Consider the following 20,073-nt stretch of genomic DNA (forward strand, 5'->3'; position numbering starts at 1 on the left):
ACGTTCGAACGCATAGTCTAAACGTTCGAACGTCTGAATAATCACACACATACCTTAATCGAGCGGGAAATTTCCCGCTCTTATTTAACGTTCGAACGTTAACCTGAAACGTTCGAACGTAATAGTCCTACTCTTATTTAACGTTCGAACGTAATATATAAACTATACCATATATATAAATGAATAATATATATTAAATTGTTACTTATTAAATTCTTTATTATATACTAACTTATACTATAATATGTATTCTACATTTTATATATCTATAACTATATACTACATTGTATAGTATGATAGCATAATATTTTAAATGAGAACATAAATGTATATAATATATAAACTATACCATATATATAAATGAATAATATATATTAAATTGTTACTTATTAAATTCTTTATTATATACTAACTTATACTATAATATGTATTCTACATTTTATATATCTATAACTATATACTACATTGTATAGTATGATAGCATAATACTTTAAATGAGAACATAAATGTATATAATATATAAATTATACCATATATATAAATGAATAATATATATTAAATTGTTATTTATTAAATTCTTTATTATATACTAACTTATACTATAATATGTATTCTACATTTTATATATCTATAACTATATACTACATTGTATAGTATGATAGCATAATACTTTAAATGAGAACATAAATGTATATAATATATAAATTATACCATATATATAAATGAATAATATATATTAAATTGTTACTTATTAAATTCTTTATTATATACTAACTTATACTATAATATGTATTCTACATTTTATATATCTATAACTATATACTACATTGTATAGAATGATAGCATAATACTTTAAATGAGAACATAAATGTATATAATATATAAACTATACCATATATATAAATGAATAATATATATTAAATTGTTACTTATTAAATTTTTTATTATATACTAACTTATACTATAATATGTATTCTACATTTTATATATCTATAACTATATACTACATTGTATAGTATGATAGCATAATACTTTAAATGAGAACATAAATGTATATAATATATAAACTATACCATATATATAAATGAATAATATATATTAAATTGTTACTTATTAAATTCTTTATTATATACTAACTTATACTATAATATGTATTCTACATTTTATATATCTATAACTATATACTACATTGTATAGAATGATAGCATAATACTTTAAATGAGAACATAAATGTATATAATATATAAACTATACCATATATATAAATGAATAATATATATTAAATTGTTACTTATTAAATTTTTTATTATATACTAACTTATACTATAATATGTATTCTACATTTTATATATCTATAACTATATACTACATTGTATAGTATGATAGCATAATACTTTAAATGAGAACATAAATGTATATAATATATAAACTATACCATATATATAAATGAATAATATATATTAAATTGTTACTTATTAAATTCTTTATTATATACTAACTTATACTATAATATGTATTCTACATTTTATATATCTATAACTATATACTACATTGTATAGTATGATAGCATAATACTTTAAATGAGAACATAAATGTATATAATATATAAATTATACCATATATATAAATGAATAATATATATTAAATTGTTACTTATTAAATTCTTTATTATATACTAACTTATACTATAATATGTATTCTACATTTTATATATCTATAACTATATACTACATTGTATAGTATGATAGCATAATACTTTAAATGAGAACATAAATGTATATAATATATAAACTATACCATATATATAAATGAATAATATATATTAAATTGTTACTTATTAAATTCTTTATTATATACTAACTTATACTATAATATGTATTCTACATTTTATATATCTATAACTATATACTACATTGTATAGTATGATAGCATAATACTTTAAATGAGAACATAAATGTATATAATATATAAACTATACCATATATATAAATGAATAATATATATTAAATTGTTATTTATTAAATTCTTTATTATATACTAACTTATACTATAATATGTATTCTACATTTTATATATCTATAACTATATACTACATTGTATAGTATGATAGCATAATACTTTAAATGAGAACATAAATGTATATAATATATAAATTATACCATATATATAAATGAATAATATATATTAAATTGTTACTTATTAAATTCTTTATTATATACTAACTTATACTATAATATGTATTCTACATTTTATATATCTATAACTATATACTACATTGTATAGAATGATAGCATAATACTTTAAATGAGAACATAAATGTATATAATATATAAACTATACCATATATATAAATGAATAATATATATTAAATTGTTACTTATTAAATTTTTTATTATATACTAACTTATACTATAATATGTATTCTACATTTTATATATCTATAACTATATACTACATTGTATAGTATGATAGCATAATACTTTAAATGAGAACATAAATGTATATAATATATAAACTATACCATATATATAAATGAATAATATATATTAAATTGTTACTTATTAAATTCTTTATTATATACTAACTTATACTATAATATGTATTCTACATTTTATATATCTATAACTATATACTACATTGTATAGTATGATAGCATAATACTTTAAATGAGAACATAAATGTATATAATATATAAACTATACCATATATATAATGAATAATATATATTAAATTGTTATTTATTAAATTCTTTATTATATACTAACTTATACTATAATATGTATTATACATTTTATATATCTATAACTATATACTACATTGTATAGTATGATAGCATAATACTTTAAATGAGAACATAAATGTATATAATATATAAATTATACCATATATATAAATGAATAATATATATTAAATTGTTACTTATTAAATTCTTTATTATATACTAACTTATACTATAATATGTATTCTACATTTTATATATCTATAACTATATACTACATTATATAGAATGATAGCATAATACTTTAAATGAGAACATAAATGTATATAATATATAAACTATACCATATATATAAATGAATAATATATATTAAATTGTTACTTATTAAATTCTTTATTATATACTAACTTATACTATAATATGTATTCTACATTTTATATATCTATAACTATATACTACATTGTATAGTATGATAGCATAATACTTTAAATGAGAACATAAATGTATATAATATATAAATTATACCATATATATAAATGAATAATATATATTAAATTGTTACTTATTAAATTCTTTATTATATACTAACTTATACTATAATATGTATTCTACATTTTATATATCTATAACTATATACTACATTGTATAGTATGATAGCATAATACTTTAAATGAGAACATAAATGTATATAATATATAAACTATACCATATATATAAATGAATAATATATATTAAATTGTTACTTATTAAATTCTTTATTATATACTAACTTATACTATAATATGTATTCTACATTTTATATATCTATAACTATATATTACATTGTATAGTATGATAGCATAATACTTTAAATGAGAACATAAATGTATATAATATATAAACTATACCATATATATAAATGAATAATATATATTAAATTGTTATTTATTAAATTCTTTATTATATACTAACTTATACTATAATATGTATTCTACATTTTATATATCTATAACTATATACTACATTGTATAGTATGATAGCATAATACTTTAAATGAGAACATAAATGTATATAATATATAAATTATACCATATATATAAATGAATAATATATATTAAATTGTTACTTATTAAATTCTTTATTATATACTAACTTATAATATAATATGTATTCTACATTTTATATATCTATTTATATCTATATACTACTTATTAAATAATCAATAAACACCATAAGCTCATAAACTATTCACAAAATTTACAAACAATAATCACAATTATTTCAAGAGTAAGCATAAAATCACAACAACATGCATATATAAACATATTGCTAAACTTTAGAAATATAACAAGCACTCGCAAAAAAACCAATAATCTAATTGTCAATAATATTATATAACATCGTAATCTATAACATAAACATTTATAATATAATATTAAATTGAAAAACGTTCGAACGTAATAATAATTACGTTCGAACGTTCTGTGTATATAAGGCCAAAATCAAACGTCGAAACGACATTTCTATTACGTTCATCGTCTACACAAAACTCACGCCGCCACGCCTCCTTCGCCGCCCCGTCAACTCCGCCACAACCATCACTAAAGGTAGGCATTCATCTTTTATTCAAGTAACATGTATTTTTTTGAAATTTGGATTGAGTTTTGTGTTAAACCGGATAAGTGATGCCGGATTTTCAACTTCATTTTCCGGCCACCACGGCTAGTCATTTGCCGAATAGTCACCGTAGAAATATTTCTTGAAGTGTATACTTCATTTCCACGGTGACATTTCGGTATTTAGAACCATGTAGAGAAATTTTTGAGATTTCAATAATGGCTGAGTCGACTCAGCGATTCTGCGTCGAAACGTTCGAACGTTTCACCAAGACGTTCGAACGTACGACGTTTAAATTACACAACCGTTACGGCTTCCACGTTCGAACGTTTGATTATAACATCCGAACGTAATGATTTTCTACATTATTCATTCTTCGACGTTCGGACGTCCATATTTATGTTCACACGTAAAACAAATACGTTCGAACGTATTTGTTTTAACGTCCGAACGTACGTCAGCCAATATTTATTTACTGCTTATGTTCGAACGTACATTGTTACATTCGAACGTATTTGTTTTACGTTCGAATGTAAATATATTGACATTATTTTACGTGCGAATGTATAAATAAACATCCGAACGTTTTATCTTTACGTTCGAACGTTATAGATAAAACGTTCGAACGTTACAGCAGAGCATCTTAGAATTAATACAAAAAAATGCATTATTGTAAATAATTTTTTTTTTTCCTTTTCTATTTTCAGGATATGGCTCTTCCACTGCATACTAGGAAACGAGGGAGGGAAGGAGCCACGTCGGACACTGCCAGTATTGGAGCTCGTACTGTTATGGTAGAGCGAGAGATCTTAATTAATGAGTTCGACGAACTCTGTTGGCAGCAGACGAACCTGAGAGATGTTTTCCTCAGTAGAGGCTGGGGAAATATCTGCACATTGAGGGGGAAGGTATACCCCTCAATGGTTCAAGAATTCTATATGGGGATGTGTGACATGCCTCAGGATGCATCCTCTCACACCGTGACTGTACGCGGTGTTTCCATTGAGGTATCAGCAGATGTCATCGGCGAGCACCTTGGGATTCGTCGAGGAGTGGAGACATTTGCACACTCGACACCCCGTGAGGATGTAGGCACTTCTACATCATCTACTGGTCGGGGATGTGAGCCAGCATCAGCCAGAGATGCAGGCCAGTCAGAGGCTGAGGATACTGGCGTCGAGGCTCGGGATGATGACCGAGACGAGGATTTCTACATCCTCACCGGGAGGGATCGCATGCAGATCGAGCGGAAGAATGCCTTCAACCAGAACCATCTGCTGCATTTCTTCCGCATGTTGCACCTTATTGTTGCAACAAATGTCGATCCTGTGGCTCATAAAACCACATTTAGTCGGCTTCGGGCACAATTTTTGATACGAGTGGCACGTGGAGATCCTATAGATTTGCCATTGCACATCTTTCAGAGGATCCGTTACGAGGCGAGCATCGTCTCCACGGATAATCTCCCATATGGTGTCCTCATCAGCCGACTATTACTTGCACGGGGAGTGCCGACCCAGCCAGAGGACCGGGTCAAAGATCAGATGAGCCCCTTCGACATGACCACGCATCGACGTAGCATTGGACAGGCGAGGGGACGTCAGCCACCCCCTGTAGAGGATCTAGTTCCTCCGACGCAGCCTGAGCCAGGTCATGTCGGGAGTAGTAGTCAGCATACGCCGAGTACATCTGCAGGAGATGTGCGGCCTGCTTGGGTTGATGCGGTCATCTCACAGCTGACTGCACATATCGATCATAAGATCGATCGATCGCTCGAGGCTATATCGGCGTCTGTTGCCGAACTCACCCATCGTGTAACTATCCTCAACGACAAGGTTGATACCTTGACTGAGGAGGTACGGAGTTCGACTTTTGCGGATAACGTTATCATCTGACTGTTAATATCAAATTTTGTATTTTATTTTTAATATTTGTAATGAAAAATATTATTGAATATTTCTATCGTTTTTTAATTTCAATTTTTAACCTTATTTGATGTTATATTTTTCAACTTTAATACTAAATCACTGCATTTCAAATATATATAAATCAATAATATATATTTATATATTACAAAGTGTGTATATATAAATATATACAATTCAATTTTTTAGACTTGTTCACAAATTATGCACAATAAAAACCACATAATTTTTAAATTAAAGTCATTTAATTTAAATTTACAATGAACGTTCGAATGTTATTACTTAACGTTCGAACATTGGTGCAAACATTTTACGTTCGAATGTAAAATTAATAACATTCGAACGGTTGCGCCAAAACATTTTACGTTCAAACGTAAACAGACATAATGTTCGAACGTATATGTAACGTTCGAACGCATATTTCCCATACGTTGGAACGTAAAAAAATCTCATTCTATCTTTAGTGACGGTTTCCAGAAACTGTCACAGAAAATACCTTTTAGTGACGGTCTAAAGACCGTCACAATATCCTAACCGTCACTAAAAACCAATTGTGTTGTAGTGATATTTCCTTTTGTAAAAATTTAAACTACTGAAATATCATGTGTTTCATACATGCTCTATGAGTACTTGTGAATTTATTGGCTAAGTTGGAGGAAGTTTTTTCCAACCCAATTTGAAAGGAAATTATGTTATTTTTTAATTAAAAACTAATTTTCTTAAAATACATTTTTATTTAAAAATAAAAAAGCTTGAATATTTTTATTCTTTAAAACAATTCTCAAATGGGATACTGTTTTAATAATGATATTGTACTTTAAAATCCATTATACAACCATTGTAAAAAAGGTCATTCCATAAAAAAATTAGTGAGATCTTTCTATTTACATTTCAAGTTTTAAATATCTAACACCCATTTAAAGAAGATTTTTTTAAAATGTTATACATGCATCATTGGAAAAAGATTTCCTCAAAGATGGCTGCAACATGTACAAAGCGGTATCACAAAATGGCGATGCACAGTTCCAAGTAAATGTGAAGTTAGATTTTTTTTTTTTTTTTTCATTTTTTTTTTATGTTGTGTTTCCAGTTTCCTTGCATCTCCCCTCTACATTTCCCCGTGTCCTCCAAATTCCTAAATGAGAAAAGCTTCAAACCGAAACGGGTGTAAACTTAAAAATTACACCAACCAATAAAAAAGAGACACGTAGGAGACTCATTTAATTTACCATGGGTGCGTAGGAGACTCACTTTAGAACTGGTGTATCTCTCTCTCGCATTCTCTCTCTCCAAACAGATCAGGTTACAATATTTCTCAGCACTCTCTTAATTTAAAAAAAGTTTTCATTTTTCTTCGTGTTAATGGATATGGCTTTAACAACAATCCAAAAAAGTCATTTTCAAAAAAATAAAAATAATTTTTTTTGTCAAGCACAACAGATAACAGGCCAATGGCTATATTTTTATGGAGGTTTCAGTGCAGTGACGAAATAGTGAAAGGTGAAAACAAATTATTTTACAGTGCTTATTAAAGTAGAAGAAGCTTAAAGAAAAAAAATTGGCAGCATATGAATCGGAGTCCACGTAAAAAACACAATACCTAACTTTGGGCCTAAGGAGAGCGAGAGTGACAATACTAGAGAGGGAAGGTTGAGAATCGGAATCCAGTTTATCATCAGATGCTTTGAAGGAGAGAGAGAGAGAGATACGAGTGAAAAGTGAAACAATGAAGAAGGGAAAAATGCATCGGGTTCTGTCTTATGTGTCATCTTGTAATTGGATGGTGTAAAAGGTATAAAAACATCTAGTCTTGATGCCAGTCGCTACCTTCCTAAATCTCTCATCCTCGAGGTCATCGCGGCTAGCTCTCATCACCGACGTCATCGCCCACAATTTCTGTTCCTGACATCGCCCCAGTTCCCGTCCCTCACCGACAAGTATTTCTCACTGTCTCTCTCTGTTTGTCTCTCTCTATCTCTTTGTGACAACATGAAAGAGACTAGGCAATGAGTTTAATATTAAAAAAAATTATAAAAATCATATATAAAAAAAATTATTATTAAAATAAAGATTAAAATCAAATTTAGGATTTCAAAAAGAAAAATATTATGTCCACAGAAAAAAAAACTACCGAAATTCTTTACCGAATTTTTATTTTTTATTTTACTTAATAATTAAGTAAGTGTTTTTAAATGAATATGTGATTTTTTTTATTTTTAAAAAAAATTTAAACAGTTTAAAAAAATAGTGGAAGAAAAGATAAAAAATATATAAAAAAAAAAAAATTGTAGTGTTCGGTAAAATATTTCGGTAGAAATCTCCTGTGGATGTAATAACGTCCTTTCAAAAAATAGTATTCGGCTCAGGTTTTAAAAGTCCAAAACCATAACAGTCCAGCGGAAACTCAACCGAGCCCAAACTCTGTTTTAAAAAACGGCGCCGTTTAATCACAGCACGACAAGCCCAAATGTAAGTAAAACGGCCTTGCGTGCAGAGGAGAAGGTAGGGCTGGTTTCTAAAACACGGTAACAGTGTAACACCACCTTGCCCCGATCGCGACCTCACTCCCCACTCTCAGACCCATCTCTCCTCTGTCTCTCTCTCTTCTCCCGCCGTGCGGCCTTCCTCGGACCCCCCCCCCCCGGCGCCCTCGCGACCTCACTAAACCCTACTCAGACCCGTCTCTCCTTTCTCAGTCTCTCTCTTATCCCGCCGTGTGGCCGTCCAACTACGCGTCCGCAGCTCCTAGAATTGACCCTCGCCGCCGGCTCCTTCTCCGCTCTCGGTTCATTCTCGCCGTCGATTCCTTAGGCATCCCTGTCGGTTCCTACTTCAGTCAACCCACGGTAATCTCCCGAGCCCCCTGAGATTGATTTCTTGTGAATGAGTTTTTTGATATGGGCTTGCTAATGATGAGGAAAACTTGCAAATGAGTTCTTTGAAATATTGCTTTGAAACTTCCTGGCGAAATTTTCTGTTTCCTGCCATTGCATGTGAACTGTAATGTAGGAATAGATGACCTTTGTTCTTTTTGCTTTTCATAGGTTCTCTTGAGATTATGTTTATGAACTCTAATGGGGGTGCCTGACATGTCCCCGAATGAGAGCACTCCAGTTCTCTAACGCTGTAAATGATGCAGAAATGAGATTATGGTTAGAAGGAAGGGCAGTTCAAAAGTTGTTAACTGGCATGAGTTGGTGCAATGTGTATTTTGTGTTTTAATGTGATATGTGCTAAAGGTTTTTGTTTTTGTTTTCTTTTCGGTGTTGTAGAAGTGATATAGATAGAGACTTTATATGGCTTATATGCAATATGGAAGAAATGCTCTTCGGAAGATTATTACAGACACTAGCCTACAAAGCTCTGATCGTATGCTGAATCCATTGCTATATGCTTCTCAAGGGCTTCGATATAGGAAGTTGGAAGTCATTCTAACAACGGTGAGTAGAGGGATTTAAGGATTTTCTTGCATCTGCTTTCCAATTTTTTTGTCGGTTGGATTTTTATTGACTGTTGAGTGGCATGACAAACTCAGAGCATAGGGAAGCTTGGGAAAGCAGGTGAGACAGTGAAAGTTGCTCCGGGATATTTCCGCAACCACCTTATGCCTAAGTTGCTGGCGGTCCCAAATATTGAGAAATATGCTTTTCTTGTCAGGGAACAGCGCAAGGTTCTTTTCTGTTGCACAGATCTTATCAGTAGTTTTATGAACACTCACAGAAACGTGCACCTATGCAAATATGATCTAGTTGAATACTGCTAGTATAACTTCATATCATGTTAGTGCCAGTACATATGCTCTTGTAACCTTAAGGTGACATTACTTCTAATGCACAAGAAATTAAGTGTACGTTCAGTATCTACTCTTTCTCATTCTTAATTTTAGTGAAGTATGAGCTGATTATTTTATTTTTTTCTCATATTATCTGCGTAGTTGTAGATACGAATTCTGACTTCAGATCAAAGTCTCTTCCAAAAAATGAGACAACCATGCCTTTCTTATGTTATGTGATCTATTAAAAAAAAAAAAAAATTGTGATGTATTGCTGATTATCTGCTTCTCATTTATTTGCTTCAGATCTACCAACCTGAGGAGGAAGAAAAGGAAGTTAAAGTGGTTAAAGAGTCTAAGGAAGATAAGATGAAAGAATATGAGAAGGCAGCAAGACGTCTAGATAAATCTAAACTGGTTTGTGCCTGAACTCATTGCTCTTAAAATCAGGATAGGGGATGAGATTCCATTTAATTGTATATTATATACTCCTTTGTTCTGTCCTAATTAAATCTTGATCCATATCTGTTGTTTCGTTGGTTTTCTAATTTGGGTATCATATTTGAAGGCCCTAAGGTCTTGTTTGGGAAGTGAGATGATCTCATCTCTTCTCAAAGCTTCTCATGATTTTCTTCCCAAACATCACTCAAACACTTCTCAATTTCAAGTTTTCAACTTTTTCATCTAATCATTACAACTTTTCCAAAATTCCAAATCAAATTTAAACAAAAATGTTAAAAAATTATATTTTAATAATATTTTAACTTTAAAATATTTTTATTCAACTTTTTCTCTCTCATTTCCCAAAACCCAATAAAACATCTTAATTCAAACCATTTCACTACTATTCACAGAATTCTCATCTCATCTTATCTCACTTCCCAAACAAACCCTAAAAGTACCTAGTAAAAATATTATATGTACATCATGTTATATGTACCTAATAAAAATATCATATGTACATCGTGTTGTGTTATGCTCATAAAGTTATGTAAGGTTTTGAATGGATATATTCCCGGTGCCAATAAAAAAAGGTTTTGAATGGATATACTATGATAGGAATCGCTGGCTTGAGTGAATATACGAGAGTGGTGAATGAGATCCTACATTCCTTAGGACGAAAAGGTCTTGAAATTTATAATGGTTCCAATTGTCACATTAGAGTATAAGTCTAGATGTGGCTTGGACTTTCCTTTGGCCATCAAAGATTTTAGGGTGGAATAATAATTTTTTTTTTATAAGTAAAAAAATATTATATATCAAAAGAGAAACCAAGTACACAAAATGTATACAAGAAAACACCTTGCCCAAAATGACCCAAAAAGTCCCTAATGACCCAAAAAGCCCGTGAAATAAACAACCCAAAATACACTAGACGGGTCCCCAACTCTTGTTTCTCGTAGACTTAAAACTCTACCCGAACACCCAACCCCAAACCCTTGATTCCCGTCTTCACAATGTCCTCCCTTTAGACTTCCCTCTAGTTGAGTTACCACCCTTAGCGTCGTAGTTAATTGCCCAAGAAAGACGCTGTAACTCCCTACTTTTATTGAAACTTTTGGTTTCAAGTGCGTGGCTTGCCTCAATCATAGTGATTAGTTCATTGAATTGGTCTTCACATCCTCATGTGAAATTCTCACAAACTGTTGAATCTTGTTAACTTAAATTCTCACAAACTGTTGAATCTCGTTAACTTTAGGCAAAATCCAGTCTGCTATTGGTGGAAGAGACACCAATGGAGCAACGTTATCCCCAAACACAATATCCAAATGCACTCCCGACTTTGGCATTCATCTACATGAGACACCAACTCCAAACCCTTTGGTTCTCCAGCAACTCCATTGGTTCGCTCCAATGGTATCATGGTCTTCATTGGAAATTCTGGGGTGACAGCAAGTCCCTTTACCTCTGGGGTTCCTACTTCTCCTTCAGACCTTGGTAGTACACCATTTTCCTTCAACTCTGACGAGGGATCGAGGACCAAGGGTGTAGTACCGACTATTGGTCTATCTATCTTGTGTTACATGAGGTGAATGACATTCCATTACTGATGTCTCTACACCGATACCCGATGTAGACCTTGCTTCAAATAACCCAGATTTCCTTTTGACCAACCATACTCTCCTGGATCTAGATATAGGGATAGAGCCGAATCCGATCTTCCGTTTTCTTTTAACTGGGTTTAAATGCTTCAGGCCTATCTTGTTTCTTACAACCCTGTTGCCTCCAACTAAAAGCCGGTCTATTTTCGAAGACAAGAAAGCTATCGCTGCCTTCAGCTCGACAAGTTGGGTTTCCATCTCCTTTAAAGAATTGAGCATCTCAACAAGCTGGTCTTGAGACGTGATTTGCGAATCTCCTTCACTTTGAACTCCCGAAGCATGACCCGTCTTTAGAGCTGCCGCATAGGATCGCCTCGCCATTGAGGATTTACGGATTTTTGTGCACCTCCAAGTTTTCCTTCCTTGACACGCCACCGACATGTCTGCTACGCGACTCCCTAGCAGAGCCACGTCCTGCAGCACCTTGTCCTTCGCTCCCTCTCTTGCCGAAGGAAAAGTCACGCAGCACCTCCCCCATCCTTCTCCAACCACTGCCCCCCTCCTCAGGAATGAAGATAAAATTCCTCCTCCCACCACCATATTCCTCTACCGCCATATACCATCCTTGAGTATTTGAGCAGCGGTGCGCCGTGAAGCTACGTCTACCTTCCCGAATAGTGGAGAACAAATCTTGTTTTTCATCCTTTGTGCACGCTTCCATGGCCTTAGTCAGCCATTGCACTGTTGTTGAATTCAAAACCAACTTAGAAATCACCCTTCGACCCCTTTCAGTAATGGCCAACATACTCCCCTCCTTCACCAAAGTAAAGGATTTAGATTCTATGACTAACACCATAGAAGAACCCATACTGACCAACTCCCCTCCTTCAACAGACATTCATCATCACATTGAAACCAGTTCAGAACTCGATACACGGCTAAGAACCACTGCTGAAGACCAACGAGCTAGAACGACGGAGGGTGGTCTGTGACCACCTTGCTATGTCTCTCGCCTGTAAGGGTGTGTGGCGGCAGATCTGTTTTATTAGGAGACAAAACCAACGACACGGACGCCCAAAACGGATCCCAGAAACGGATCTAGAAGAAAACCAGGTCACCGGAGGGTGACCAACACCGAAAGACCCTTGGCGTAGCTGCTGGGGTCCATCGGTCTATTCTGTGCCGCCGGGAGCCACTCGCCGGCCTAGGTGACGGCGAAATGGATTTCTCTCTTACAGGTAATAACCTTACGCACTGGTGTATCTCTCGCCAGTGGGATGACCAGCTCCGGACAACCCTTCGTGAGGTCGCCGGGGCTCGGCGATGATGTTTGAGCCGGCGGTGAGCAACCACTCACTGGCCAAGGCGGCGACGAGATGGTAACTCTCACATGGGGTTTTCTCACGAGTGTTTCTCTCTCCTCTCTCCTCAGCCAAAGTGGAATAATAATACCTTGGTTTGAGTGAGTATAGGAGGGTGGTGAATGAGATACCAACTTTACTAAGGGGGAGAAGTTCTTGCCATTTAGAATGATTTCAAGGAGTTCCAATCATAACATTGAATAGTTCTATTTGGGTATAAACTCAAAAGTGGCCTAGGCTTTCCCCGAGTAATTAGAATAAGGAAAAACTCAACCTTTCCATTTTACATGCTGATATAGTAAAAGATATAGATTCTTCTACTCCACTAGTTTAAGTTAAATTTCATGATTGTGTACCTTGTGCATGATCGATTTATTTAGATAATTTGGATCTATAAACAGTGTCATGTTGGAGAGAATGGGTGCATGTCCATCAAAGTTGATAGGCTGTTGTCCAATCTCAAGTTATTCAATCATTAAATTAATTTTTGAATGTCTTTGATTCAATAATTCAATATTGATTGCATTTACATTTACATTTCAGTATCTAACTTGTATGGGTTTTTGCAGGTATTGCGGAGTTTGATCAATGTTGATAAATTTCGTTCACGTGCCACAAAAGATGAGCCTATAGAATTGCGTTCCCCTGTAACAAAGGATGATATCATAGCTGAGGTTTGGCTTTTATCCTACATGCTTGATAATTGAATTGAAATTAGGACAACTTATGGATCTTCACCAACTAATCAGGTGGCCTAATGTATTTCTTTTCCCTATTCTATCCTATCTAAAAGCATATTTTATGTTACCTCCTTAAGTAACATATCCTTTCGCATCTCTCCCACCCACATATTTTAACTCTCCTTCTATCTCCTTTCACTTCCTTAACTTGACCTATAACACTTTTTTTTTTTTAATAAGTAATAATTTTATTCAAAGAAATAGGCATAAGTCCAAGTACACAGGACGTATACAAAGGAAACACCTACAACTTCCAAAAACAAAAAGAAACTGACACCAGAAAACTAAAACAGATGCAGAAAGTTATCCTCCATTACATAAGCTTTAGCCCAAGAACTCAAGAAAAAATCCCTAAGATCTCCCAAAGAGCGTTCTTTATCTTCGAAGCATCTCCCATTTCTTTCAGGGCATATGCATCACATAAGTGTACCTATAACACTCTTTCTCATCAGTGTGTTAATCAATGTCTACAGCACTCTAGATCGAGTTTAGAAGGGTGGTGATTGAGATTATACACTGCCTAGGAGGTAGAACTTCTTGCATGTTGTAATAGTATTAAGGAGCTCCAATTGTATCCTTAGCTCATATATAACTTGGTATTTCTTAGGTTGTTACAAATGGTATCAAAGCTAGTCTCTAATTTGAAGTGAGACTTGAGCTGTGCCATCTCTTGAATGATCTAACGGTCGCATCAGTGATTTGAGTGGAGGAGGTTCTAATAGCCCAAATTGAGTTTGAGAATGGTAGTGAATAAGATCTCATTCCTTTGCAGTTTATAATGAGTCAAATAAGCTCTAGCTACAACCTTGACTAGTCTTTTTTAGTATAAGCCCCCATGTGGCTCGAGCTTCCTTTGGTTCGTCACAGTTTCCCTTTTACATGCACAAACCAACTTTAGCGACTCTCCATCTTTTTCAAAATTGGGAGTCACTCATACCTTTGAAGGGATGACTTCACTCCCTATTTTATTATTCCTACATCTTTCACTCATCCATCTCAGGGTTCTTATTTTGATGAAGCTGAATTAATTAACATATTGCTTCTTAACAAACTTAACTTTCTATACCAAAGAGCATGGCTGGCCTTAAGCTTAATAAGTTATTTCTGGGGGAGCAAAGGTGGTAATAATCATTGGTTTCCTCTTAAAACTGAGTAGCATTTTCATTTGAGGGCCCTGTAATTGGTTTAATGCACCCTGACATTTTTTGAATTACTTGTATTAAAAAAAACCTTTCAAAAAACAGTTTTTGAATCTTAGGACATAAATAGCTATAAGCTGGTAATCTCTAGAGTGGAAAAGGATCCATTGAAACTTGAAAGCCTCAAGTGGGAGAGAGATATACACATGAAGTGGGCCAACAGCATTTATTGCTGTCCATGTGGATTTTTAAGGCAACATTAAATGTTTTAGGGCTCACTTCATGTCTACCTCTAATCCTCCTCAAGGCCCTCAAGTTATCAGAGGAAGGTAATACTTCTTATAACTTACCTATAAAAAGACCTACAAAAAAGATAATGTAATTTGATCGCACTAAGCTTTTGACCTACAAAGTACACTAAGGTGTGTTCCTTTTTTCTGTGGATAAGATCTGATTATTGACTGATTAAAGGTGTTTGTGGAGGATTCGAGTACTTGGATTTAAAATGTTTCTTCTAAAGACCCTTTTCGGTGTGACTAGTTTTTAAGTTTTGGAATGGAATGGAAGAAGTTCCCCTATAAATATCTGGGATGAAAAGTGGGGACAGATGTTTTGTTCTCTAGGTCTAATAATCCCCTCCCCCCGTTCTTATTTGTCCCCCTGATGCCAGATTCTTTGCCATTTCAGGTGGAAAGGCAGCTTTCTGTGCGAATTGGGCCTGAAAACCTGCATCTACCTTCTCCTTTGACTACTTTTGGTGAGTTTGAGGTGCCACTACGCTTGCCGAAGTCTATCCCATTGCCGGAGGGGAAGGTTCAGTGGACTCTAGATGTTAAAATCCGGGGGAAAGGTAAATAAACAGTGGTTATCTGTTTAGCTTGACAAGCAAGCAACCTTATCCCATAATGTTATGGGATCAAATCTTGGCAAGTATGTGATTAATTATTGTGGTGGTCAAGCTTTGTATTTGAAGTTAAAAGACAGTTCAAAAGTTGATATGTGACCATAACAGGTGCCCTGTTTTTTTTCTCAGTTACGAGTTCTGCTGCCAAATAATAAACAATGTTCTCTGATTTTTTTTTTTTTTTTGTAATCTTTAAAGAGTAATGAGCATTGATTTTGAACGGGAAAGGCTTATTTTGAAATGCAGCTCTCTTTTGCCTCGCGTGGATGATTTGGAGTGAGAATAAATTGTACATTTATTGGTGTTGAGCAGACTGGAGCTCAAATCATATTACCTGTCAATTTTCAAATTTATTTTTTAAAACAATACTAAATAATCTAAGAACAGAAATGCTAAACGTCCCGAAAATGTGTCCTGAAACTTTTTGTTTTTTTTTTTTTTTTACTTAGTGATTAAAAAAGTATTTTTTAATGATGTTATGAATTTTTTATTTTTTTAAAAAATATTTATGATGATTAAAAAAATACATAAAAAATAAAAGATAAAATGTACTTTTTGGGACACCAATTCGGGACAAAATTTCGGTGGATGTAGTGTTACTCATCTAAGAATGGCGGAAAATGTCACATTTATATCGGGATGGTGCTACACCCGCCGATCATGTAGCCCGAGGATGTGTCCCGATAAGGCCATTTGGGCTTTTTTTTTTTTTTTTTTGATTTTTTTTTTCATTCATTTGTTTATGCCTTTACACATTTATTTTTAAAGAAAGTTCATAACATAATTCAAAAACATTTTCTTAACTACTAAATAAAATAAAAAAATTGTCGGGACCCATGTTGAAACCCATTTGTTGGGACAAGTAGCATTATTCTTTATAAAGTGGGTTCTGTGTTTTGAAAATTATTAGTTAAATGAATAAGGTGGATCATAACATATTAGAATTACTTATATAAACACCCAATTTAATTGATATAGCATTCTATAATAAGATAAACAACGAAATTCCTAATATGTGTAATTTCACCTGAAGAAAGAAGTTGACGTTAAGAGTCCGACCATGTTCTTCTTTTTCACCCTCAAATCCCATAATCTCGTTGAAAACGGAATTTGATCATTGTCTTACTCTCAAGAGATCTCATTGCATTAAAATAATAGAGACATAATTTTCATACATCCATCTCGGGATCAGTCTACGTGGCAGTGTCATATAATAACCAATATTTTCAATCTATTTAACCCTTTTTTAATCTATTGTTAGTAATTGTCATTGATTGGCTGATGCTATGTGGAAACCATTAGAGGTTCCACTTATTATTTGTCGCATTCCTGGTAAGAATTATTTGAAGAATTATCTAAATCAAGTTTTAGAATTTTCTCTTCTTCTCTCTCGTTCTCTGGGGTCTCTCACCCTCTAAGTGAGCTGTATTATATTTTCTAGTCTTTTTCACTGGTGATTGTTACATTTGGTATCAGAGATTTCAATCTCTAAACTGTGACAATAGCTGAGGGCACACGCATGAGCTAGCTGCAGGAAGGCTTAGTCAACCTCACAAGATCCACTGATTCCCAATTCAAAAATGTGGAGACTAATATCTTGGCTTTAAAGAAGCAATCAGATTTGATGATGACATAAGATTACCATAGAGGATGTTTAAGCCCGACAATTTGTTGACTGCTTATAGTTTGGCAAAAATTTTGGAAGAACATTTGGGAGTAACCAAAATGAGTTATAAGGAGATTCTGCCCCTCCTTGAGCTAGGAGCTTCAAAACATCAACCTATTAACCATATTATAGCCCTAAAAGGACCCTCAAAAGCCTTGGTCCCAGTTCAAAAAATAAACCAAACTCATATGAAAGATAGGAGAGAAAAAGGTCGCTACTACTATTGTGATTCTAAGTGGAATCCTGGCCATAAATGTTCTAATCCAAGTTGTTTCTAATTGAAGAAGTGGATGAGGGAAATTATGAGGAGACTGGGCAACTTGATGATGCAGTGGGGGAAGAGTTTGGGAATTTATAGTAACTGCTACCCAACCAAAAATTTCACTCCATGCCTTAGTGGGCTCCCAAAATCCTAAGACTAGGTTGGTTTGGTTACACAAAACCAAACTATCTCATCTCATATAATTATTACAACTTTCCTAAACTTCCACACAAAATATAATAAACAACTCAACTTTTTTACATTTCAAAACAAAAATAATATTATAACAATATTTTATTTAACTTTCAACAAAATATCTCATCTCATTTGAACTGCGTAACCAAACGAGGCCTTAGAGTAAGATGGAAAGTTAAGCTATAGTAGTTCTTATAGACTCAGGTAGCACTCATAACTTCCTAGACCCTTCAGTGGTAAGGAAGGGGAATATTTCAGTACTTGAGAAGGAAAGGGTGAAGGTCAGGGTTGCCAATGGGGAAGAAGTTTCAAGTGAAGGAAGGTGCCCTAAACTGAAGTTTAAATCGAAAGGTGTTGAATTTGCAATTGGAGTGCATGTCCTGATTTTAGCAGGTTGTGATACGGTGTTAGGGGTGCAATAGTTGAGAGAATTGGGGCCAATATTGTGGAACTTTGGTAACTTGACTATGGGCTTCCAACAAGGGGACAAAAAAGGTTCTGCTAAAGGGATTGTATCCCTCCACCAGTATTGAAGAGAGGGCCTTCCTAAATATAATAAGCTAAAAAAAAAATGGGTATGGTTACAGTTCATAGAAGCCAAAAAATCCCAGGAATCAGAGGATATCCCTGAACCTGTTAGGGAACTTTTGAGGGAGTTTGCAGATGTTTTTGGAGAATCCCCAAGGTTTACCACCCAGCAGATCACATGATCACTCTATAACCTTATCACCTAACACATTACCTGTGTCAATAAGGTACATATATCATTCATTTCAAAAGGATGAAATAGAGAAAATTGTTCAGGAACTATTGAAAACAAGTGTGATCTAGCCAAGCCAAAATCCATACTCGTCAATAGTGCTACTAGTGTGGAAGGCAGATGGCTTTTGGAGAATGTGTGTGGATTATAGGGCACTTAACAAAGTCATTGTGAAGGATAATTAACAATCCCAGTGGTTGAGGAACTGCTGGATGAGCTCAGTGGGGCATAGATCTTCTCAAAACTGGACTTACGATTTGGTTACCACCAAATTTGAGTAAAAACAAAAGATGTTCCTAAAAAAATTTTTAGGACACATGAGGGGCATTACGAATTCCTAGTTATGCCTTTTGGGCTAACTAATGCACCATCTACTTTTCAAAGTCCAATGAATGAAATATTTAGGTCTTATTTGAGAAGATTTATTCTGGTTGTCTTTGATAATATTTTAATATAAAGTAGGACAGCAGAGGATCACTTGCAACATTTGAAAGTGAGCTTAAAAACAACATCAATGGCTAGTTAAGACCTCTAAATGTAGTTTTGCTTATGCTAAAGTGGCTTACTTGGGACACATGATATCAGCTAAAGGGGTAAGGATAGATACTGAGAATATTAGAGCCATGGAGGAATGACCTTTTCCTACATCACACAAGGGACTAAGGGGCTTCCTAGGCTTCACAGGGTATTACAGAAAATTCATCAGAGGTTATGGGAGTATTGATGGCTCTTTAATCAGTTTATTGAAGAAGAACCAGTTTGTGTGGACACCAAAAGCCAATGAGGCATTCCTTAAATTCAAGGCAATAGTCATAAAACCCTTTATGGTAGCACTACCTGATTTCACTCAACCCTTTGTGATTGAGTATGATGCCTTAGGGAAGACTATTAGGGCTGTGTTGATGCAAAAAAATAGGCTCATTGCTTATTTCAATTAGACCCTAAAGGGGGAGTGATAAGTGTGATTTTTATGTGATTTTTATTACTCTTTT

General features: G+C 33.6%; 1 protein-coding gene across 2 annotated transcripts; it reads left to right on the forward strand.

Annotated features, from left to right (window-relative positions):
- Window positions 1–8,958: 8,958 nt before the first annotated feature.
- Window positions 8,959–16,329, forward strand: LOC121258196 (50S ribosomal protein L9). 2 transcript variants are annotated; one of them, XM_041159589.1, is made up of 6 exons: window positions 8,959–9,086; window positions 9,513–9,680; window positions 9,776–9,910; window positions 10,319–10,429; window positions 13,985–14,089; window positions 15,982–16,329. In XM_041159589.1, exons 2-6 carry the CDS (start codon window positions 9,537–9,539, stop codon window positions 16,150–16,152), a joined length of 666 nt encoding a protein of 221 aa, XP_041015523.1. In that variant the 5' UTR covers window positions 8,959–9,086; window positions 9,513–9,536; the 3' UTR covers window positions 16,153–16,329. The 2 variants fall into 2 exon arrangements, with proteins under 2 accessions (XP_041015523.1, XP_041015524.1); XM_041159590.1 differs by having other exon boundaries at window positions 8,966–9,086; window positions 9,516–9,680.
- Window positions 16,330–20,073: the final 3,744 nt, after the last annotated feature.

Source organism: Juglans microcarpa x Juglans regia, chromosome 3S (assembly GCF_004785595.1).
Source record: "Juglans microcarpa x Juglans regia isolate MS1-56 chromosome 3S, Jm3101_v1.0, whole genome shotgun sequence".
Classification (NCBI taxonomy): domain Eukaryota; kingdom Viridiplantae; phylum Streptophyta; class Magnoliopsida; order Fagales; family Juglandaceae; genus Juglans; species Juglans microcarpa x Juglans regia.